Here is a 21,518-nt window from a genome sequence, read left to right as displayed (position 1 = left end):
CTTTCAAGCTCTGTCCACCTCTACCATCTACAGCCAGCAATGCAGCTGTGCTGCCCTGTGAGATAGAGTGTGGGTGTCTTCATGCAAACCCAGCCTCTGAATTTGTGCCTGGGAGCCTCCTTTTGTGACAATGTGGCCCTAGAGACACTTTGCAACCTCTTTATTTTATTTTTTTCAGGAGGCTCCTCTTTCCCCTCCCTGCCCAAACTTGTGTGCTGCTCCTGGTCACTGACTGCCGATTTTCACCTCCGCAGGCTGCACTTCAGGGACAGATTTCTTTAAGGAACTTTTTAATGTAAAATATTTTCTTGCATGTCTTTTATAAATGCACTGCAGTGTTGGAATGTCCAGGCTGCTAATTTTAAACAAATGCTAATTATTGCAAATTCCAGAGGGTAGATTGTTGCTGCTTGAGTTAGATGCCTTCTCTGCAGCTTTTTAGATTCTTGAAGGTGTCTGAACTCAACTGCGTAACTTTGCTCTGCAATATATTTGTCTTACTCATATCTGCTTATTACATATGTTGAGCTCTTTTCTGGGAATGGATTCTGTTGCTGACACAAAACTGTCCTAAAATAGGTTAGCCACGTCTAGATACATATGGCTAATCTATTAGCAGGGATTCAAATCTGGGCACAAACCACTTGGCTATTGGATGGAGTTAGCTGCTGTCTCCTCCTCCAGTCCCCTTGTGACCCTAGCCTGGATTTTTAAAATTATTATTTTATTTTGCCTGAAACAATTCAGTGAATTCAACACCAGTTTGTGAATAGTCTTGTTTGACCCAAAACTGCATTTTTTGACAAATAAAATATTCAGTGAAAAATTTCCCCCAGCTCTACTTGTGACGTCATTTCACTAGTTCTCCCTTCACCATAATCTTCCAGCCCAGACAGGACCTGAATTTCAAATACAAGAAAAGCCTGTTGTTCTGTCTTTATCCGCGTTATAAAATCAGGGGGGAGGAGGAAGGGCAGAAGCCCAATTTTTCCCTTTGAAGCTCCCCTTCAATATTCATCATTTATGGGACCGACTGAAACTAAAGAAGATTTCTCGTTCACACATCGAAAATACAGATTATTAATGTCATTGTCTATATCAGGAGAGCATCTTTTTCACAAATCCATTTAGATGCAGCACTGCAGGTTTCAAAATGAATTCTATCTGCTTTTATCATCCCACAGCTGTTCTTTTCTTCAGCAGGATCCTTTACATTGAACCTGGGTAACAAAATAAATAAAGAATCATTGTTTGGAATTTTTGAACAGGATTTTTAGCAGCTTTTCCTCATTCTGACAACTCTCAAATTTCTTCCTTAACCGCTGAATTGTTCCTACAGAGCCTTAGTTGATAAAACACTTCCTAGCCCATGATCCTTTAGTAACAGCTGGTTGGCCTAGGACTATTTCTGGAAAACACTTGTCCATATTACAAAACCTGGGCAGCAGATTTAAAACAAATTAAAGGAAGTTCTTCTTCACACAGCGCACAGTCAACCTGTGGAACTCCTTGCCTGATGAGGTTGTGACGGCTAGGACTATAACAGGGTTTAAAAGAGAACCTCCATTAATTTATCCAGTTAAGTCTATTAATGGCTATTAGCCAGGCTGGGTAAGAATGGTGTCCCTAGCCTCTGTTCGTCAGAGGATGGAGATGGATGGCAGGAGAGAGATCACTTGATCATTGCCTTTTAAGTTCACTTCCTCTGGGGCACCTGGCATTGGCCACTGTTGGTAGACAAGATACCGGGCTAGATGGACCTTTGGTCTGACCCAGTATGGCCGCTCTTATGTAACCCAGCCCTCAGGATTAGCCCAACTGCCGTGGAAACCATTGAATGAGGCTCAGGATGCATCTCTCTGTGCAGAGGACTCTGCCTAGCACTTAACATTCCTTGTGCCCGTACGTAGCCTCTGCTCTCACCAATGCTGGAAAGCAACAGCCCTGTGCCCCCTGCTGCACATCTCACATGGAATCAGAGGATAAAAACACTCACAGTGTTGGATTGAACACGGAGCCGTCCACCCAAGTCCAATTCCTCGCAGGGGATGTAACAGTGAGTCCAAGCCAGAGCTGGTTTGTGTCTTTGGAAGTATTTTGAATGAAAGTCTGTAAATGACATGGAAGAATGAAGTGATGGGGAAGGAGGGTTAAAGTGGTTAAGGTGTTAGCTAGAGACTCTGGGAACTGGGTTCAATTCCCCAGACACCCTCTGTGACCAGGGGCCAGTTGTTTAGTTTCTGTCCTGACTGGGGCAGAATTAAGGCCTTGGTACAGTCTGTGGGGTGGGGGGGTCATACTGTCGGTGAGGTGTCACCGCTGGGGGGCTGGGCACAGGTTATGTGCAGTTGCTGGCCTGAACTTTTCATTTCCTTGCTTTTTAGTATGTGGGTCTGTGTAGAGCAGGGGTGGCCAAACCATGGCTTGTGAGCCATAGGCATCTCATTACAGTGAAAGTGCAGCTTGCGCAGCCCCCATGCACCCCCCATTCTCTGCCTACCAGACTGGGGGGGAGCGCAGGGCTTCTGCCCTGCAGCAGGGTGGTGGAGCTAGGGGCTTCTGCTATAGACCAGCAAGCCCTGGGAAAAATCTGGGAGGGCATGTGCCCCTCACGAGTCACCTCTGGCTTCCTGCCCAGTGGGGATGGGGGGGCCTTGAGGCTGTAGCCCTCCAGGGCATGCCTCCTGGGGCTTGGGCCTTCAGCAGGAGCAGGGCTGATGCCCCAATCCCCAGTAGGTGCCTCCCATGGGGCCAAAGACCCACGAGTCTCTTCCCCTCGCAGGGCTGAATTTCCTGAGCCTTGTCAGGTGTCTCCTGCAGGGCTGAAGCCCTGAGGACATCCCCCCACCCCCAGGCAGGGATGAAGCCTAAGTCCCTGCAGGAGCACCCAGCTCTTGAACTTCCGAAGATTCTTGTATATGGCTCACAGGGTCGGTAAGTTTGGCCACCCCGATATAAAGCAACATTGACAGACACAACACAGGAGTTCTGTGTATTAATTGTTACTAGTGATGCCCATATCTCCAGGACAAGTTTTATTTACCATCTCATCCTGGTCCCGGATCACCAGCAGCCGAGAGCTCCTCCTTGAACAGTCATCGCGGCTCTTGTCCCAGGGATTTTTTTCCTTAGACACCCAGTAGCACTTGTCCCTGCGCAGCAGCCAGTTTGGGGGGCAGAGCTTGCACCCTGATCCCTCTGCAGGGGAAATGGAAACGTTTAATGGAGCTGAAAGTTCTGAATTGCATCACACTCATGCACAGGCCTTCAGGCTCGACATTTCCAGTAGAGCTATGACTTGGCTTTGTTTGAGGATGGGTCTAATATTTAAGCAGCAGGTGCTGCAGGCTGGGACGGAGGGGTATTGGTGAAGCTGTGAGTCCTCAGTCCTGAAATAGCACCGGGTAACGCAGGTGAGGCTCAACTGGAATCCTCCTTCACTTCCTCCCCTCAGCTACTGTAGCGTTCCTGTGTACTCCATAACAGCCATTACGTTTCCCCTTAGAGATGGCTGCATGCAGTTGGGGTAGATAATACTACATATACAAGAGTTAAAAGAACTTTATTGTAGTTGCAAAGTCAGAATTGGAAATGTCACATTCATGGTTGCCCATGCAACTGTAATTCAGCCTGAGTGTGGGTTCATCCTGTGCACTGGATGCTTGGGGAGCCATCATGGACATGGGAACCAAATAGGCCTGTGCACTGAATGAGGCAGCAGCCCTGAGGAAAAATAGTAGGTAATCCTGCAATAAACAGCGTATCATACGGCAAACACAAATGGGGGCGGAATTATGTGGGTAATTGTAAATCTGGCATTTCCTAATTTTCAAGAGCTTGGCTTTGTAACCGTCTGTTCTCTTAATGCAGAATTGTGTTTAGTGTCCTAGTTTTTAAAAAACATATAAAACAATTCTATTACATGCAACTGGAACAACTGCCTCATCCTGAATCAGCAGCAGGGTTTGCACCCTGGATCTTCACACCACACTGCTACCGCTCAGTGCTAGCTGGTAACAGGGAGGAGACAGGGAATGGGCCTGGGCGGCCAATGGGAGCAGAGCCAGCTCCCTCTCCCTCCCCAGGAGGAGCTTCTGCCCCATCTGGTGTTTCTATGGATGGAAGTTCCTGTGCCCATGTGCTGGATGAGGAGGGGGAGCCTGGCCCAGCTCTCACCCTCTCCTCACATCCATCTCCATCTGCTGTGGTAGCTCCCAGTGCCGGGTGTGCGGCTGTGGCAGGGTGAGCTCAGCACTTCTGACTTTTTATGCAGTTAGTTGTCACTTTTCCTGAGCATCACAAGCAAGGTGGGAAATGGCGACTCTTCCAAAGTTCACATCTCAGCAAAACCTGGAAGAAATTTCATGGGCCAAAGAAAACACGTTTCTCCAGCCTGAGGGCTCCCCTCACCCCATAGTTCAAAGGCATGTTGCAAACAATGGAAGTTTGAGAGCTTCTCCAAAGATAACATAAGACCTTTTTACAACAGAAGCATTGGGGAAAGTAAACAGGACTCACTACCAGATAGCAGCTACCCTATATGTAGTTTGTAAAGCAATAGGATATTTATTGCACTTATTGAAGTGGTTTGTCCCCTCCACTTAGAGTTACCCTAAGTGACCACTAGATGTCACTGCAATACAGGAAGCTGCTGAGAGAGAAGGAGCTCAGGTTACCTGTTGAGTGGTGAGATGATTCACACACAAATTGTTTCAAGTGGAAATGGAAATCTTTTAGGCCAGTGCTGCAGTTGGATTGATGGATGAGTGTCTCCCGGGTACTATTGTTCTCCAGTGAATTCAGAGATCCTTTGGTCTGAAAAACTTCAGAACAGCATAAGCATGAGTGGTGACTACTACGTAGGGCTGAGCAAACTGGGAATGAGGGTGTGTGCAACAACAAATCATTACCTACTGTCGCTATCAAATTCAGAACTGGGCCAGAGAGAGAGAACACGACAGAGAAAGAGAAAATTGCATTTATTACACATTATAAGGTGTCTTCCACTTTTCTCTGCACACTGAACAGTGAAGTTGTGAGAGCTGGATCACAGGGGACTCAACCTTGTTCTTGTGATATTGTTCTCCTTGTGGTGATAATGAAGTGTCCAGGACATTATTCACAAGAAGTTTGGAATCAGAAGTATGGGGGGGAGAGGAAATTTCAGGGTGCTGCATTTGGCACAAATTAATTTTGAACTGCTTACCCCAAACGCCCATGGCTATCACAGCTCCCAGCAGGATGAGGATCCCAGCTGCTCCAAGCCCTGCAGCGAGTCGATGCCAGCGGGGACACTGAGTGTGATCTGGAAGAGTCGGGGTTTAGTGACATATCCTCTGCACGTAGTGCATGAAATAATAATGGCCACCTGCTGCCCTGTGGAGCCCGTGCAGCACCCGCCAATGGGCATTTGTGTTCCTCCTCACATAATACCAGGAATAGTTTTAAACCTGTCAGTTAAGGGCCACATCACTTTGAGGGCAGCCCTGTGCCGAAACAGAGCAAAATACTGCAAAATACTAACAAATCCCGACTGTCAATTATTTAACAACACCGTTCTATCCCACTTACAGTGCTGGGCATTTGACCATGTTATAGGGCGAGTCTGTGTGTCAGCCCCCTCAAGACAGTGGTTCTTAACCTTTCTGGGGTCAGGTCACATTTGTAAATCTCGATGGCCTGTCATGACCTAGTAAATAGCATTAGTTCAATAAACACCTGCGTTACTACCTAGCTTACCCACAACACATAATATACACATTCGTGTACCAAGTACTAAACAGCAAACCGTACCTACCAGAGCAGCAGCGTCCGCGGCTTCTGTCCTGGGGCTGGCTGGGCTCGGCTCCCCACTCTGGGTGTTGTGACTTCCGGGGGTCACAGTGCTGCTCAGGTTTGGCCTGGCTTCCCTGACGGGGGGCAGCTGGGCCAAACTTGTGTGAGTGGCATTGTGACCCGGCGCACAGGCTCGTAGTGCCACTGCCTGGTCACCCCCCGTCATCATGATCAAGGTGGGTGGGCCAAGCCTGAGTGGCACTGAGCTCCTGTGCAGCAGGTCACAATGCCCAGAGCACCTCGCTGAGCCCACCCAGCCTTGCAGACCTCTAAGTCCTTCCCCCCTTTCTGCAAAAAGGAGTTACCCGTGTTCAGTCTGTTACACCTCTGTTCAAGGACAGCCAGGTGATTTGTATATAAACAAGCTCCACTAAGAAAATAGCTTGAGACCGGATCACTAATTTCACCTCCAATGGGAAACTGACCTGCCAGACCCAAAGTCTCCTAACGCTTGGCTAAACAGCAACAATATCAAGGAAGTCAGAGTCACAGGATCAATACCAACTAGTTACACATTTGCCTAGTGATCTAGAACAGTTGAATATAACCAGAGGCTCGCACACTTTGTACTATCTGTTGGCCGAGCTCATTGCACATGCCAAGGGCTCCTTCCATCCCTCCATTCCCCCCAAAAGCTCCCTGGGTGCCCCCTTCACCTCCCTGTACTGCAGGGATTCCCTGCAACTCCCTCAATCTCCCCCTGCCAGGAGATCGGTGCCCTCCATTCCCCATCTCCCATAACAGTGTCCTCTTTTCTTTCCCCCATGCTGCCCCCCTTCCACACCAGGGTCCCCCATTTCCCCCCATGTCAGCAGTTCTGTGTTCCCCTCATTCCTCCCTTCTCCCCATTCCAGGTCCCCCATTCTCCCCTCATGACCGGGGTTAACTTCAAAGCAAGGGGCGTTGGTTTAACAGTGGTGATTCACAAACTGTCTGCGTTGCCTATTCTTCATCAGAGGAAAGCCCCTGCTGGGACCGTTTCTGTGAAAAGGCCTGTCAGCCTGCCCGAGAGCGATAAATACTGGACCTTGGGCATGGCCCTGCGATCTCTGATCTGCTGAGCTCTGGCACAGGGGGAGCTTCAGCTATTGGACTGAGATCCCCAGGGGGACGCCCTGAAAGATTCATGAAAGGCCTCTAAGAGACTGACACAGGGTTAGCTGACATTATACCTCTGTCAACAACTGGACTCATATTCTGATGCAACAGTAATGTATCTTATCTGCTTTAACTTTTACCAACTCTCTTCTTTTCTTTTTTTATTAATAAATCATTAGTTAGTTTACTAAGGATTGGCTACCGGCATTGGATTTTGGTAACATCTTGAGCATCCTGTTACCTGGGGTAAGTGACTGATCCTTTGGGATTGGAAACCCCAATATATGTGTTTTTGTTGTTTTAATAATCTTTTATTATAAAGTCTAGTTTGCCTGGGTGGTAAACAGGGGCTGGAGAGCCTAAAGGGACTGTCTGTGGCTTCATGATCACCAGTATAGTAATTTGGAAGCACACACTTGTCACTGGATTGGTTAAATCTAACTATAGACTGTACCACCAGGCTGGGTAGTTTGGCAGGCTGGGCTGAGCTGTGTCCCTTACCAGGCAGCGTGACAGTGGCACTCTACAGTTATTGTGTTACAAAGAGACAGTCAGAGAAATGCCACCCAGCTGAGTGTAAGGCCTTGCCAGCTTGGCCAATTACAGTACAACGTTAACATGTTCCATATGCCCTATGTGACATCATAGTTGGGATATTAATATTTATTTAGCAACTACAATGTTAATAGAATAAAAATAGAGGCTGACAACATAATAATCCAAAATTTCTTCCCTTATCTCAGCAATGTCATTATACCTATAGAACAGTGGTCTCCAAAGTGCGGTGCACACACCCCATGGGGTGCACAAGAGGATCATTTGGGGTGCGTGGCAGGAGGAGCGCTTTTTTTTTTTTGCTTCGGCAGTTTGGGTGGGAGTCCGAGCGGCTTTTTTTTTTTTTTTTGCTTCGGCACAGCAGGGGGGGGGGGGTGTGCTCAAAAAATTTTTACTGATAGGGGTGCACGATCAAAAAAGTTTGGAGACCACTGCTATAGAAGTTACAATCTAAAGATATCAGTTTTGTAAAATAACTTGTATAGTTACATTTCAAATACAACCAGTCATTTTCAAGGGACTTCTTTACCAAAAAAAGTGTCCATCCTTTGTTAAAATTTAATTCATGATTTCTTGTTTCCTCGTTATTTTAGAAATACTGATGCATATTCACTGCTCACCCCCAATCTCCTCTCATACTTACCATGGGTTCCCTCCTGTCCTAAGTCACAACTTCCCAAACTTTGACTGATCCACAAATACCGAGTCTTATAGCGTCTCTCTGCCCTCAGGAAATGTGAACACCTCATCCCTAGCCTTGGAAATGCCCCTGGCATCCTGTCCATTTCAGAGCCCTTTGTGCCTTCATCATTCCCCCTGGACCAGGCTTCCCGCATTTCCTCCTTTTCTCCAGCCCCATTTCCTGTATTCCTCAGATACGGGACTTTATTCTTGTCTGCACAGACACTAGTAGGCCCGTCCCTCTCTACACTTCGCCCATCGAGTGGCACTGACTTCACAACCCTCTGCACTGAATTGTCTCCTCAATGATTTTCAAATCCCATCATTCCCTCTTGGACTGTTAGACCCCCACACCTCTCCTAATAGAACAACGAAGTCCTGCCAGATCCCTTCTGCCCTGTCATTCCTCTCAAGACTCACCACATTTACTGGCCCTCACCATTTGACTTGCCCTACTATAGTATATATCGAAACTGCAATAGCTCATTTGCATCCTCCGAACAGGTTTATGAAATATATGATCTATTTTATTGTGGTCGCACCCAAAGGTTCCAGTCTGGAGCAGTCACCTGAACTCTTACTAAGGCCAGACTTACATTAGGAAATTGGGTTGGTATAACTATGTCGCTCAGTGGTGTGAATAATCCACACCCCAAGTGATGCAGTTACACCAACCTAACCCCCGATATAGCCAGTGCTGTGTTGCTGGCAGGGCTTTCTGCCACTGACATAGCTACTGCCTCTCAGGGAGGTGGAGCACGTACACTGATGGGAGGAGCCCTCCCGTCAGCATAGGCAGCATCTGCACTGAAGCGCTACAGTGGCTATGTAGCAGTTGCACCACTGCAGCGTTTTAAGCACAGACCTGCCCTAAGAGACTGAATCATAATCTTCTCATGCCAGGGACGCTCTCACTGAGTACAGGACACAATGGGAGAGAGCCTGAGGGTAACAGTAATAAGATCAGACATTACAGAGATTAGCTCTGTGCACAATTTGATGGTGAATTTAATTGTATAATTATGTTAGGATACCTGGAGCCTTGGGTAGGAATCTTTGTTATTTTAAATCTAAATAAACAAACAAATAAATAAAGTAATGCGAAATTTGTTTCCTCCTTTGGTAAAGTTAAATCATTTACCCCAAACTATCACTGAACTTAGGCATCATCGGTTGCCTGATGTTTTTGTAGGCATCACAGCAGAGATAGGGCTTGAGGAATTTGAAAGAAAAGAGGGTCATCAAAATATAACAGCCTGGCCCTTGTATTTGTATGGAGAGCCTGTCACTGACTATGACATTGTCGGAGACAGTTTGTATTTACACTGACGTAAAGTGCCCCACAGGGCATTAAAGAAATTCAGCATCCAGCTCCAGGAGTGGTAAAGGACTCAGGTTAGCTAAGTCCTGCCAGATGCATGTTGCATAGAACACAGACCTGTCCTTTGTTGCTAGAAAACCAGTGTCTAAACTACCTGACTGCGCTTCGAGTTACCGATGTGGGGTAACTATTGTGTGATCCCTGTTGCACCTTTAATATAGCTGGTGGATTGCTGGTGATGCGGGGGGTTCAGCTGATCACCAGTTTGGAGGCTGGAAAGGATATTTGCCATATGGCAGAATTGGCAAACTGCTGTGTGGGTTTTTCCCACTTTCCATTCAGCATCGAGCTGGTCTGGGATTAGATTGTAATTGTTCCAACTTTGACAGGTTCCCATGTGGTTGTAGATTAGAAAGGGATTGTTCTGATGTTCCCATAACCCAATGGCTGCCTGGGCCATGGTCCTGAGCACAGTATTGCCTGGTGAGGGGTTTTGCCTGCGCTTTGAGCTGGGGGAGCAATTCCCAGCTCGAGGAGATCTATCTCTGCTAACTCTGACTGAGCGAGTGCCCTAAAAATAGAATGTAGCTGCAGCAGCGTGGCTGGCAGGGGAGGTGTTAGCCACTCTGAGAAGGTGCCTGTGGTCTCGGCTGGGTTTGTACTGATGTACTCGGGGTGGTGAGTCCGTCCTACTGCATGAGCTGGACACACTATTTTTTAAAATACCCTCTAGTTTTAGCACACTAGCTCGGTCAGAACTAGCGCAGGGTTTGTCTCCTCAAGCTGGGTATCTCACCCCCAGCTCGAACCGCAGACATACCCTGTGTCTCATGCAGCTTGTGGCTCACCTCATCTTATCTCTCCTGTCTCTAGCATGGAGGAAGGGGTGGGACTCTGGCTTACAGTCAGGGTGAGGGTGGAGAGGGGGCATGACTGTCACATTTACCCTCTAGTCTGTGGTACACCACGGCCATTCGTGCCAACTGAGATCCGCACTGGGACAACCTTTCTGGGTAGTTTGGGTAGTTACCCTAGTTAGGTAATAGTTTTAAATAAAGTCACAGCCTCCACATTTAACCATATAACGGTGTCTATGTCTCATTGTCTTTATGTCCACATTAACTTCTAATTGTACTTTGTCAAGTGGCTGAATTTTTAAATGCAGTTTAAAAATAAAGCAGCCAGCCTGAGCTTCGTACATGTGGAGCAATGACAGGGGAAGAGATGCCTCCTACCCTGATCGCCAAATAGCCCCCTTCTTCCTCAGCAATACTCACAATTTCCTACTGCGTCACACACCATACAGCTGTTTCAGGATGCCATCCCACAGCCCAGTGCTATTGTTGGCATTCCCTTGGAGACCTCCCCTCCCCAAATTGGATTGTATCTGTATCCCAACCCATCAGCTCCCCTTGTGACCCAACATAGAGAGCCTGTCAAGCTATCAGGACAGGTAAGGCAAGGGTGGCCCTGAATTAAGGTGTAGGTACCTCTCCAATATTATGGTAGAAAAACATTACACAAGTGAGGATTGTGTGACTGTTGAATGTGTCAGTTTCTTCATGTAAGAGGCATGTCCTGTGAATCCTTTGCTGAAAGCCCTCTGTCATAGTAACGCTATGTCTGAAACACTGCGTCATCATAACTTCTAAAATCCTCTGTGGGAACAACTCCTATACTGGTAACAGAGTGTCTTCTGAACTTGTGTGCCAAAAAGCATTGCATTATCAGTATCAGACTCCAGGGTTCTCTTTTTGTCTTTAACACCAATTATCTGAAGAAAACATTAAGCTCGGAAGTAGATATTTATAATTGTTATTGTATTAATTCAATTGCCATATGGAAAGTAATATGCAAGGCAAAAAACACAAAACAAAAAGTTCAGAAAGTCAGATTTGTTGCAAAAGAGCTCTGAAAGAAGGTAATACACCCCCTTAATTTTACTTTTTTGACAGTTGGAGGTAGTATTAATGTGTATTTATCACAGAAGTGTAAGGATTGAAGGGACCTCAACAAACCATCTAGTCTATCAGCTGTGCTGAGGCAGGATTAGGTATATCAGGTCCTAGCCCATCCCTGACAGGTGTTTGGAAGCACCACACGCCAGAACTTTCAGAACAGACAAACTGCATCCAGACGTGACATTAGTGTGTGGCAAGCTGGTGCTCTGTAGAGTCACACCCTAGTTTAATGCACACAGGGGCCTGTAAAGTTTCCAGGTAGACAAGCCTGTACATACGCCACTCCTGTTACTACAAACCAGAATGACATTAGCCTTTTTTTGCTGTAGTATCACACTGTTGACTCATGTTCAGTGTGTGATCCACTATAACCGCCAAATCCTTTTCTGCAGTACTAGTGCCTAGCCAGCTATTTGCCATTTTGGTGGTATGCACTTGATTTTTCCTTCCTACGTGTAGTACTTTGCACGTGTCTTTATTGAAATTGATATTGTTGATTTCAGACCAATTCTCCATTTATCAAGGTTGTTTTGAATTCTAATCCTGGCCTTTAAAATGCTGGCACCACTCCTAGCTGGAAACTGTCATTCACAAATTTTACTAGTGTAGTCTCCACTCCGTCATCTAAGTCATTAATGAAAATATTGAATAGTATTGGACACAGGAAAGCCACCTGTGGAACTCCACTTGATACGATCTCTCAGTTTGACAGTGAAGCATCGTTAACTATGCTCCGAGTATGGTCTTTGAACCAGTTGTACACTCATCTTATAGTAAATTCATCTAGGCCACATTTTCCTTGTTTGCTTATGTGACTGTCATGGAGGACTGTGTCAAAAGCCTTGCTAAAATCCAGATACATCATGTCTACTGCCTCCCTCCATCCACTAGGCCAGTTACCTTGTCAAAGAAGGAAGTTAGATTGGTTTTGTATCATTTGAGCTTGACATATCTGTGTTGGCTACTACTTACCACCTTATTATTCTCTAGATCTGAACAAACTGATTGTTTGATAATTTGTTCCACTATCTTTCCAGGTATCGAAGTTAGATTGACTGGTCTGTAATTTCCTGGGTCTTCCCTTTTCCTCTTTTTGAAGAAGAGTACTGGGTTTTGCTTTCTCCAGTCCTCTGGGACCTTTCCCATCCTTCATGAGTTCTCAAAGACAGTTAATGGTTCTGATATTGCTTTGGCTATTTCCTTAAATACTGTCTTGTGAATTTAATCAGGCCCTGCTGACTTGAACGCATCTATCTTATCTAAACATTCTTTAACCTGTTCCTTCAATATTCTGGCCCAAGACACTTTCCCCCTTATTGTTAATATTGTCTTAAGCATGTGCTCCAAATTAATCTTCTTAGTGAAGACAGAAGCAAAAGAAGGCATTAAACACCACAACTTTCTGTGTGTCATCCTTTATTTGCTCCCTTTTCCTATTAGGTAATGGATCTACATTTGCCAAACCAACAGGTAAAACTCAAATATCAATTTTAATTTGTATTTTGTTCACTGCCACTTTGAAATCATTTCTTAAAATTAAAACTACTCCTGTTAAAAGGCTAATTGGCACAGTCTTATTGGGTTATCACTCCACTGTACTACCGTGAAAAGAGATATTTAACATCTACACTATTTTATCAGTTCTAAAAGAGCATCAAGATTTTAAAATTTCAAATAATACTAATTGTCTGGCAAATCCTTTAAAAATTGCTCCATAATTTTTACGCTTACATTTTACATCCTTTGAAGTCAAGGATTCTTAGCCTCACTGGGGCATAAACAGGTTTCAGGGGGCCGTGACCACACTCCCTTTCTTTTTGGATACATGGATGGGTGCCCTAAAACTTGTAGTAACATGGAGTTACAGTATGGAAAGCTTGAGAACCCCCTGCCTTAAGTTAATATTTAGCTCGGTTCCTTATTTCTTCATTATTCTGATATTCATTTTCCCGCTCTCCTCCCATCCTTGCTACTATGTTCCTCCGTGAGAGTCTCCTTTAAGTTACAACTTTTGAAAATTCATTTGGTGGGAGACATGTCTACTCGTCTTCTGCACTCAGAGTAGAGGAGAAGGTGGGAACGTGTTCCCATTCCTGAATCCTGTGTAAAATCCCTTGGTTGCCTGTAATTTTCTCTGGTAGCCAAATTTCCCTTTTTCTCCAGCCCCAATTCCTAACCTCCTCAAATAAACATTTGGTCTTTAACCAGAGGCTAGTAAATCCTTTTCTTCACTCTGCTCCTATTAGTGATACAGGCTCCATGACACAGTTACCTAAATATCTCCTCACCTCTTTTCTTCTAATCCTCTCTAGTGAGACAATGAAATCCTTCCTGTTCCTGGAGCCTCCCAGGTTCCTTCTGCTCTGTTCACTCTTCCCAAGACTTGACCAATGCCCTGCTCCTTACCCCTCTGACTTATCCCACTATAGTAAATTGTAGATTCACTAGTTTACTTCAATCCTCCAAATATGTATGAAAGTTGGCATACAATCATGTATTGTATTGCACTTGTAATTGTGTGTCTACATATATAGGCTGACAGCGGCTACTCTTGTAGTGTGGTGGCTGTTTTAATACTGACATAATTCACACTATAATAATGCTTTAAAGAAATTCCATATCCAGTTCTGACAACTGTAGGGGATTTCACATTCTCAGAAGTCCCATTCTATGAACATAGCATATTGAGCTGCTCCTTGGTTCTAAAGATCTTCTTTCTGATCTCTAGCTGTGCTACAATTCAAATAATAAAGTAGTACATTAGGACTGCATTTTTGTAATCAAAAAGAGAGCTCATACTAGTACAAAACTAAGAAATTAAAGACTTACTGAGGTGCCGAGGTGGATGCAATGGGTTGGAAGAGGCTCCCAAAATGTTTAAATCAGCATAAACTATTTCACCTGCCATGACAAGCGCAGAGGAGGGAGAGCACGGACAGAAGAGGACGGAGTCTAAGAGCAGCCTCATTATATATGAGCTAATGTATCCAAACTCAGGAAGTGTCTGTCATCTCTCTGAAGCTTTTGTACTTCCTTTGAGAAGTCCATGCACCCAGGCTAATCAATTAATGCCTATGTGCTAGCAACCAGGCTGAGTTGTGCTTGAAAACACTCAGGACAGGAGAGCTGTTCTGCAGTAGGGTATTTAGGATTTCAGAAGCACAATTATTTTTCAGTACAAGTAAGCTGAGCCCTGATGCATTTAGCATGGCAGCTCTGAAAATTCACATGGCAAGAAAGTCTTGTTAAAGCATAAAAGAGGGAAATAGTCAATGGCATTTCCCCTTGCCTGTCAGTGGGGCAGCCATCTTCCATGTACGCCCTTCACTCTAGTTCTCTCTCTGTTGTTGGGCACTCAGCTCTTGTGTGAGCGAAAAACACTTTTGCATGTGGTGGCAGAACTGCCTTCCCCAGGGAAAGGGGGCTCTGCTGGATCAGGACCTGAATGCAGGAGTTGTGGTGCAACCTCAGCTCCCACTGTAGTCAATGGGAGGCCAGGGCACTCAGCACCGCACAGGATAGGGCTCCATGTCTGAGGATTGATAATACCAGAGTCAGTTCAATAGATTGCAGTACTGCCAGCCCCAAATGTTCAAAACTCATGAGTCAGGCTCACCAGAAATCATTAGATTGGCTTTAAAATCACGAGATTACGTAAAAATAATAGAGTTGATGTTCTTTATTTGCCTTCGGCTTTTTGAGCTCTTAGGGTGCACTGGGGTCACATTTTGAAGCTTTCTCCACAGCCATGAGAGCTAGAAACTTACTTTTTCTTTAGGCATGAAGGCTGAAATCATCACATCTCCACTGGACTCCAGGAGCTGGGGCTTTAAGGAAAACAATTATCATGAGATGCATGACAAAATCATGGGAGTTGGCAGCACTGAGACTGGCTCAATAGAATTTGTGCCCACAGTAAAACTGTTCGGTTTGCATTCGCACAGTGTCATGTCAAGTGGGAAATAGAGTTGGAGGGCACTGGTCATATGCTGGTAGCCTGCATCTCTTACAATTCGTTACTGCCACTGCCACTCTCAATTCGTTAACTAGCAGGCTGACGATACAACTATAAAGTTTCAAGTCTCAACTGTACAGCAAGCCCAGCATCTTATGTACAACAAGGAAATAACTGCCCCACAAAATCTGTCTTAATTTATAGGTAAGGCTGCTGAGTGCAATTCAAAACATTAAACATCCATAGATGTTCAGGTTGAAAGAAGTCACAAGCTAAGGTTACATCAACAATCTTGAGGGGAAGCAGCAGAAGAGCTCTCAGGCATTTAAAAAAGGAAGTACTTATGCCTCTTAGCAGTACTTGGTGAGTGGTGGCTGCAGAGGTGAAAGTAAGCCGGTACGGTTCGGTACGGCGTACTAGCAAGAGCCAGTACACCGTGCTGGATTGCACCAGCTTCTGCGGCGGGGATTTAAAGGGCTTGGAGCTCCCTGCCGCAGCGGGGAGCCCAGAGCCCTTTGAATCCCGCCCGCAGCTCCGGCGGCTGGGCAGGGGTCAGGATTTAAAGGGCTCGGAACTCCCTGCAGCGGCGGGAGCTCCAGGCCCTTTAAATCCTGGCCCCAACCCGGCAGCCAGGTCCGGGTGGGGATTGAAAGGGCCCGGAGCTCCCGCGGCTGCGGGGAGCCCCGAGCCCTTTAAATCCCACCCGCAGCTCTGGCTGACAGAGCTGCAGTGGGGATTTAAAGGGCCTGGGGCTCTGTGGCGGCCGGAGCCCCAGGCCCTTTAATTTGCCCCGGAGCCCCAGGGGCTCCCAGCCACCTCTGCAGCTGGGAGCCCCTGGTTGATTTAAAGGCCCTGGGTCTCCCAGCCACAGCCGGTGCCCCAGGGCCTTTAAATCTTGAGAGGCCCCACCTCTTCCGGTTGAGGCCACGCCCCCCAGGACTCCAGCAGTACCAGTAAGTCCTGTAAGTTATTGTCACCCCTGGGTGGCTGCAACTGTTCTCATGCAGATTTGCTGAGCTGTCCAGGTTTGGGGAACTGCCAAGTTTTTGAGGAACTGCCAGGTTTTGAGGAACTGCCAAGAGGGGAGTAGCAGAACCTCCCCTCTTGTGAGGAGTTCAGCTACATGGTGATTTTTAATGGCAGGAGCCAAGAAGGGGGCGCATGGAAGAGATGGAAATTGAACCACTTTAAATTCACACCGAATTTTTCTACTTTACCTATTATATATGTGTGTGTGTTCACACACACAGACAAATTCCGGTGGGTTTCCTGCCAGTAAACTGATTAAGAGGAAGAGAAAGTTTAGAAACTCCTGATCCATTCTTATAGTGACCAAAAACATCTCTTCCTCAGTGGGATGCAGTGTTGTCCACTGGCTCTGCTACTAGACTTGCACTCAGGAGATCTGAGGTCTGTTCTGTTCCTGGTTCTACTACTAGCCTGCTGGGTGACCTTGGCAAGTCACATTAATCTCCCCATGCCTCAGTTTCCCCAGCCCTAAAATGAGGATAATGATACTGGACCAGATTTTCAGAGATATTTTGGGGTCTTTGAAAATCTGGCTAACTGACCACATGCTTTGAGATGCATGGATAAAAAGTGCTGTATTATAGGTGACACAGCTAGTGACATCTATAATGGAAAGTGTGAAGCGACGTTAAGTATAAGACTCTGTTTTCAGTTGCTTATAACTTTGCCAGATTTAACTGTTCATGCTGAAATTTCCTGCCGTGTGTCTGCCTCAGGCTGAATTTTTTTTTGAAAGTTTCAGCAAAACATCAGTTCTTTAAACCTAGATATATTTGTTGTTTGTATATTACAGTAATCATTAAAAAAATGTATAATGTTAATAAATACATAGGTGTGATGAAACAAAGTAGTTGTACTTATGTGCCTGTGCTTAATTTGTGTTTTCGACGATTTACCTTCTAAAAAAAACTGGCATGTCTCGCACCCCCAGAAAGGGCATCTCGCACCCCCAAGGGGTGCATGCACCCCAGGTTAAGAACCACTGCTCTACACCTCCAGGCTTTGGAGCAGGGACTTCAATTTGACATTGCAGGGTGGGAGAAATCACCCTGGTATCAGGGAATGGCTTTAGCAGTTCCAATGAAAAACCACCCAAATTTGGTCAAGTTATGAGCCTTTAACAAATTGCACTTCACACAGTTTCAGTAGAGACTTGTTAGAGCTCCACTGCTAAACCCCCACAGCACTGAGCATGCTCCATCCCATCACAGGGATATAGGTGACAGGACTTCACATGCGCCATACCAGAAAGCAACCGAGCAGGAAGGGATTAAAGACTGCCATTCTCTCAGCATGTGCTGAGTCCATTGGCTATTTCACCCACCATCACCAGGACTGGTTTGGTGAGAATGATGAGAACGATGCTGAGATTCAGGGCCTGCTCGACCAGAAAAAAAAAGCTCATCGCACATGGCAAACAACATATTACACCAGCAGAAGAAAGAGTCATACAAGCAACTCAAAGGAAAATCCGTGACATCAAAAATAAGTGGTGGCGAGAAAAGACCAAGGAGATTGAGCTTTATGCTGATAAACATGACATCAGGAGCTTTTTTTCAGGCAATAAGGGCCATTTATGGTCGATGCTCCCATGGTCCCACACCACTCCGAGCCCAAGATGGGTCAACATATTTTTTTTTAAGGACAGCGAAGCCATCAAAGCCAGATGGACGGAGCATTTTGAGTTACTCCTGAATCGTGAATCAACTGTCTCTGATGCCACTATAGAATCTATACCTCAATAACATGAAAGAGAATCTCTTGCTGACCTCCCTGCCCTTGAAGAAGTAACATGAACCATTATGCATACCAAGAACAACAAGGCAGAAGGACCAGTTGACATACCAGCTGAAGCCTACAAGTTTGGAGATGAACAACTGGTAAGGCAGCTCCACAAACTTTTTCTTCATATCTGATATAACGAGAAGATTCCAGAAGATGTGAGAAATGCCAACAATGTTACAATCTTTAAGAAAGGAGATCAATCAGAGTGTGGAAATTATTGAGGCATTGCCTTGTTATCTACAGCAGGGAAAATTCTTGCCCATATCCTCTTAAACTGATTACTTCCCCTTGCTGAGGAAATATTGCAGAATTTCAGTGCGGTTTTAGACCATCCCATGAGACGGACATGATCTTTGTTGCCCGCCAAATCTAGAAAAAGTCTCATGAGCAAAATCAGGATCTGTACATGGCCTTCATCGATTTGACAAAGGTCTTTGACTCAGTCAATCGCAAAGCTCTGTTGAAGGTGCTGGCCTCCAAAATGACTGCCCTCCAAAATTTATTAAGGTCCTAAGGTTTCTTCATGATCAGATGACTGCCACAGTTCTCTGTAATGGTCTTGAGACGGACCCTTTCATCTTCAAAACTGGGGTTAAGCATGGATGCGTTATTGCCCCAACCCCGTTCTCCATCTATTTAGCAGTCATTTTGGTCCTCCTTAAAGACCTCCTCCCCAAAGGATTTGACATTCAATACAGAATGGATGGGTAATGTTTTAATCTTCAATGTCTCTGATCGAACTCTAAAGTCCTCAGGGCATCCATTAGTGATCTTCAGTATGTTGATGACTGTGCCATGCTTTGCACACTGAGAATGACCTTCAGTCCACACTGGATTTTTTTTTACACAAGTTTACCAAAACCTAGGCCTCTTACTCAATATTGAGAAGACTAAAGTGCTCTATCAGCCTGCTTCAGACCTTGCACGTGACCCACCACAAGTCACTATCAAGGGACAGACTTTGAGACAGTCGAGCACTTTTGCTACCTTGGTAGCCAACTCTCTCAAAAAGCAAAAATTGACAGTGAGATCCAGCACAGGATCCAGTGCGCAAGTGCTTCCTTTGGGAAATTGCTCCAATGTGTTTTCACGGACTGTTATCTATGGCAAGGACACCAAGACCCAGGTCTATAAGACGATTGTTATTCCTACCCTCCTCTATGGATGAGAAACCTGGGTGATCTATCAACAGCACCTCAAGAGTCTGGAGAGGTACCACCAACAGTGCCTCCGGAAGATCCTTCGCGTCAATTGGGAAGATCGCTACACTAATGCCAGCATCCTCACTGAAGCCAATATCATCAGCATGGAAGCAATGATCCTCATGCACCAACTCTGCTGGGCTGGACATTGTGTGCGGATGCCTGACTCTCACCTCCCAAAGCAAGTCCTCTACTCTCAGATCACCCATGGTCAGAGATCCCGTGGCGGTCAGAGGAAACACTACAAAGACACACTGAAAACGTATCTCAAGAAAACTGATGTGGACAACACAAGCTGGGAGGAGCAAGCCACCAACCGATCCCAATGGTGCCACATCCTCCATCAGGCAATGGCCTGCTTTGAGAAGAAGCGCCTTGTCCTCAAAGCTGGAAAGAGAGAGAGAGGGAAGAAAAAAGAAAGAACATTCTCCCAGCAGCCAACTGGCCTGCCAGGAAATGTCTGTACCTACTGCGGGAGGATCTGTGGTTCCAGGGTAGGACTCCTGAGTCATTTCAGGACCTATATGGAAATTCATGGTAGAGCTCATCCTCAAATCAAGGGATCACCGATGATGATCATGATGAATATAATACTATTAATTTTCTCCTGGAAGTTATGGTTCTCTTGCCACAGTATCAGAATGCGTCAGAAATATTAATGAATTGATCTTTGCAACACCCTTGAGAGGCAAAGTGGTATTATTATTCCCATTTTATAGATGGGGTATGAGGCAAAGGGAGATTAAGGTCGAAATTGTCAAAAATGGACACTAATTTTGGGTGCCCAACTAAAGACGTCTATGACTTTTTTTCAGAATACTTAGCATTTTTCTACCATTTTATATGTTCAAAGCACAGTCCCCATCAGCTTCAGTAACAGTCATGAGCACTGAGTGCTCATCGCCTCTGCAAGACAGGCCCCTCTGGAGTCTTACACTGGGCACCCAAAAAATGAGGAACACACAATTGGTGGCCACCTATGAAAAGTTTGGTTTAAGTTACTTGCTTAGCATCACACAGGAATTCTGTGGCAGAGGCCGGGTTAGAATCCAATTTTTCAGGGCTGCAACCAACTGCATTAAACAATGAGACCTACCTGCAATCCCGTTTCATTCGCTGTCACTACACACATTCCTACTTCCTCAACAAATGAGGCAGGGGCTCTCCTGAACTGCACAACCCCGATTCATTCCCAGATCACCATGTATCCTGTGTACTGAATGAGGCAGGGAACCTGTGGAAATATAGTAGGTGATCACGTAATTAAAGACAGTTACACAATGTATGCACAAAGGGACAAAATTAAGGTTGCATAGGCAACCTTAATTCTAGCATTTCTTAATTGCAGTGCTTGACTTACCAACCATAATATTTTATTAACACAGTTTTTTCAAAATGTAATACAGCTAGAGATTATTAATGTTCTGTAGGGACTAGGAGACTGGGACTCTTATGACCTACCCTTACACTGAAATACTTTAATGGAATGCAACAATATCATGCAATTCGCCCCGCTTCCCTGGTAAGCAAATTTTACCTCAAACTCTGGCTTGAACTTTCTTTTCTTTAATGCTATTTTTTTCTGTCTGCTCCACTATCGTAGTGGAAATTATCTACTACAGAAGCTTCAACAGTGACAGGATCCTGCCTAAGCAATGGTTTACCTTGTGCTTCTTTCCTGTGTGATCGCAGGTGTCAGACCGTGCTCTGCATTTCACACTTGTGAAGGGCCTCTTCCCCTGCATCTTCTTGATAATCACTGAAGGGGACCAAAATCCTACCACAGGGGAATTGACATTTTCTTAGAGAACATATACAAAAATAGACTGAGACGTATGTGCAAATATTCACAATTTCCCAGTGAAACAGATTCTCATGAGTGCTGTTCACATCCAAATATTGTAGACTTGTGCTGTGTACTCTGCACAGTTCTGCCAGCATACTTCAACCACCACCACCACAAATCCCCAGCTAGTCCAGCCTTAAAACCATCATTAACATTTTATAGAAAAGTTACTTACTTGTACAGTAACTATAGTTTGAGAGGTTTCAGAGTAGCAGCCGTGTTAGTCTGTATCCGCAAAAAAACCAGGAGT

General features: G+C 45.4%; 1 protein-coding gene and 1 long non-coding RNA gene across 2 annotated transcripts; both read right to left on the bottom strand.

The window, feature by feature from the left end:
• Nucleotides 1-1,093: 1,093 nt before the first annotated feature.
• LOC120394995 (killer cell lectin-like receptor subfamily B member 1B allele C) lies at nt 1,094-14,539 on the bottom strand. Its single transcript, XM_039519170.1, has 5 exons — nt 14,281-14,539; nt 5,207-5,305; nt 3,044-3,198; nt 1,997-2,109; nt 1,094-1,220 (listed from the first exon to the last, which is right to left on the bottom strand). Exons 1-5 carry the CDS (start codon nt 14,417-14,419, stop codon nt 1,094-1,096), a joined length of 633 nt encoding a protein of 210 aa, XP_039375104.1. The 5' UTR covers nt 14,420-14,539.
• A 202-nt stretch (nt 14,540-14,741) lies between these two features.
• Nucleotides 14,742-21,201, bottom strand: LOC120394993. Its single transcript, XR_005592455.1, has 4 exons — nt 21,087-21,201; nt 20,519-20,656; nt 15,219-15,278; nt 14,742-14,983 (listed from the first exon to the last, which is right to left on the bottom strand). It is a non-coding gene; the product is annotated as an uncharacterized LOC120394993 (long non-coding RNA).
• Between the last annotated feature and the right edge of the window lie 317 nt (nt 21,202-21,518).

This window comes from Mauremys reevesii, unplaced genomic scaffold (assembly GCF_016161935.1).
Source record: "Mauremys reevesii isolate NIE-2019 unplaced genomic scaffold, ASM1616193v1 Contig89, whole genome shotgun sequence".
NCBI lineage: Eukaryota > Metazoa > Chordata > Testudines > Geoemydidae > Mauremys > Mauremys reevesii.
This window is presented reverse-complemented; position numbering and strand designations above follow the sequence as displayed.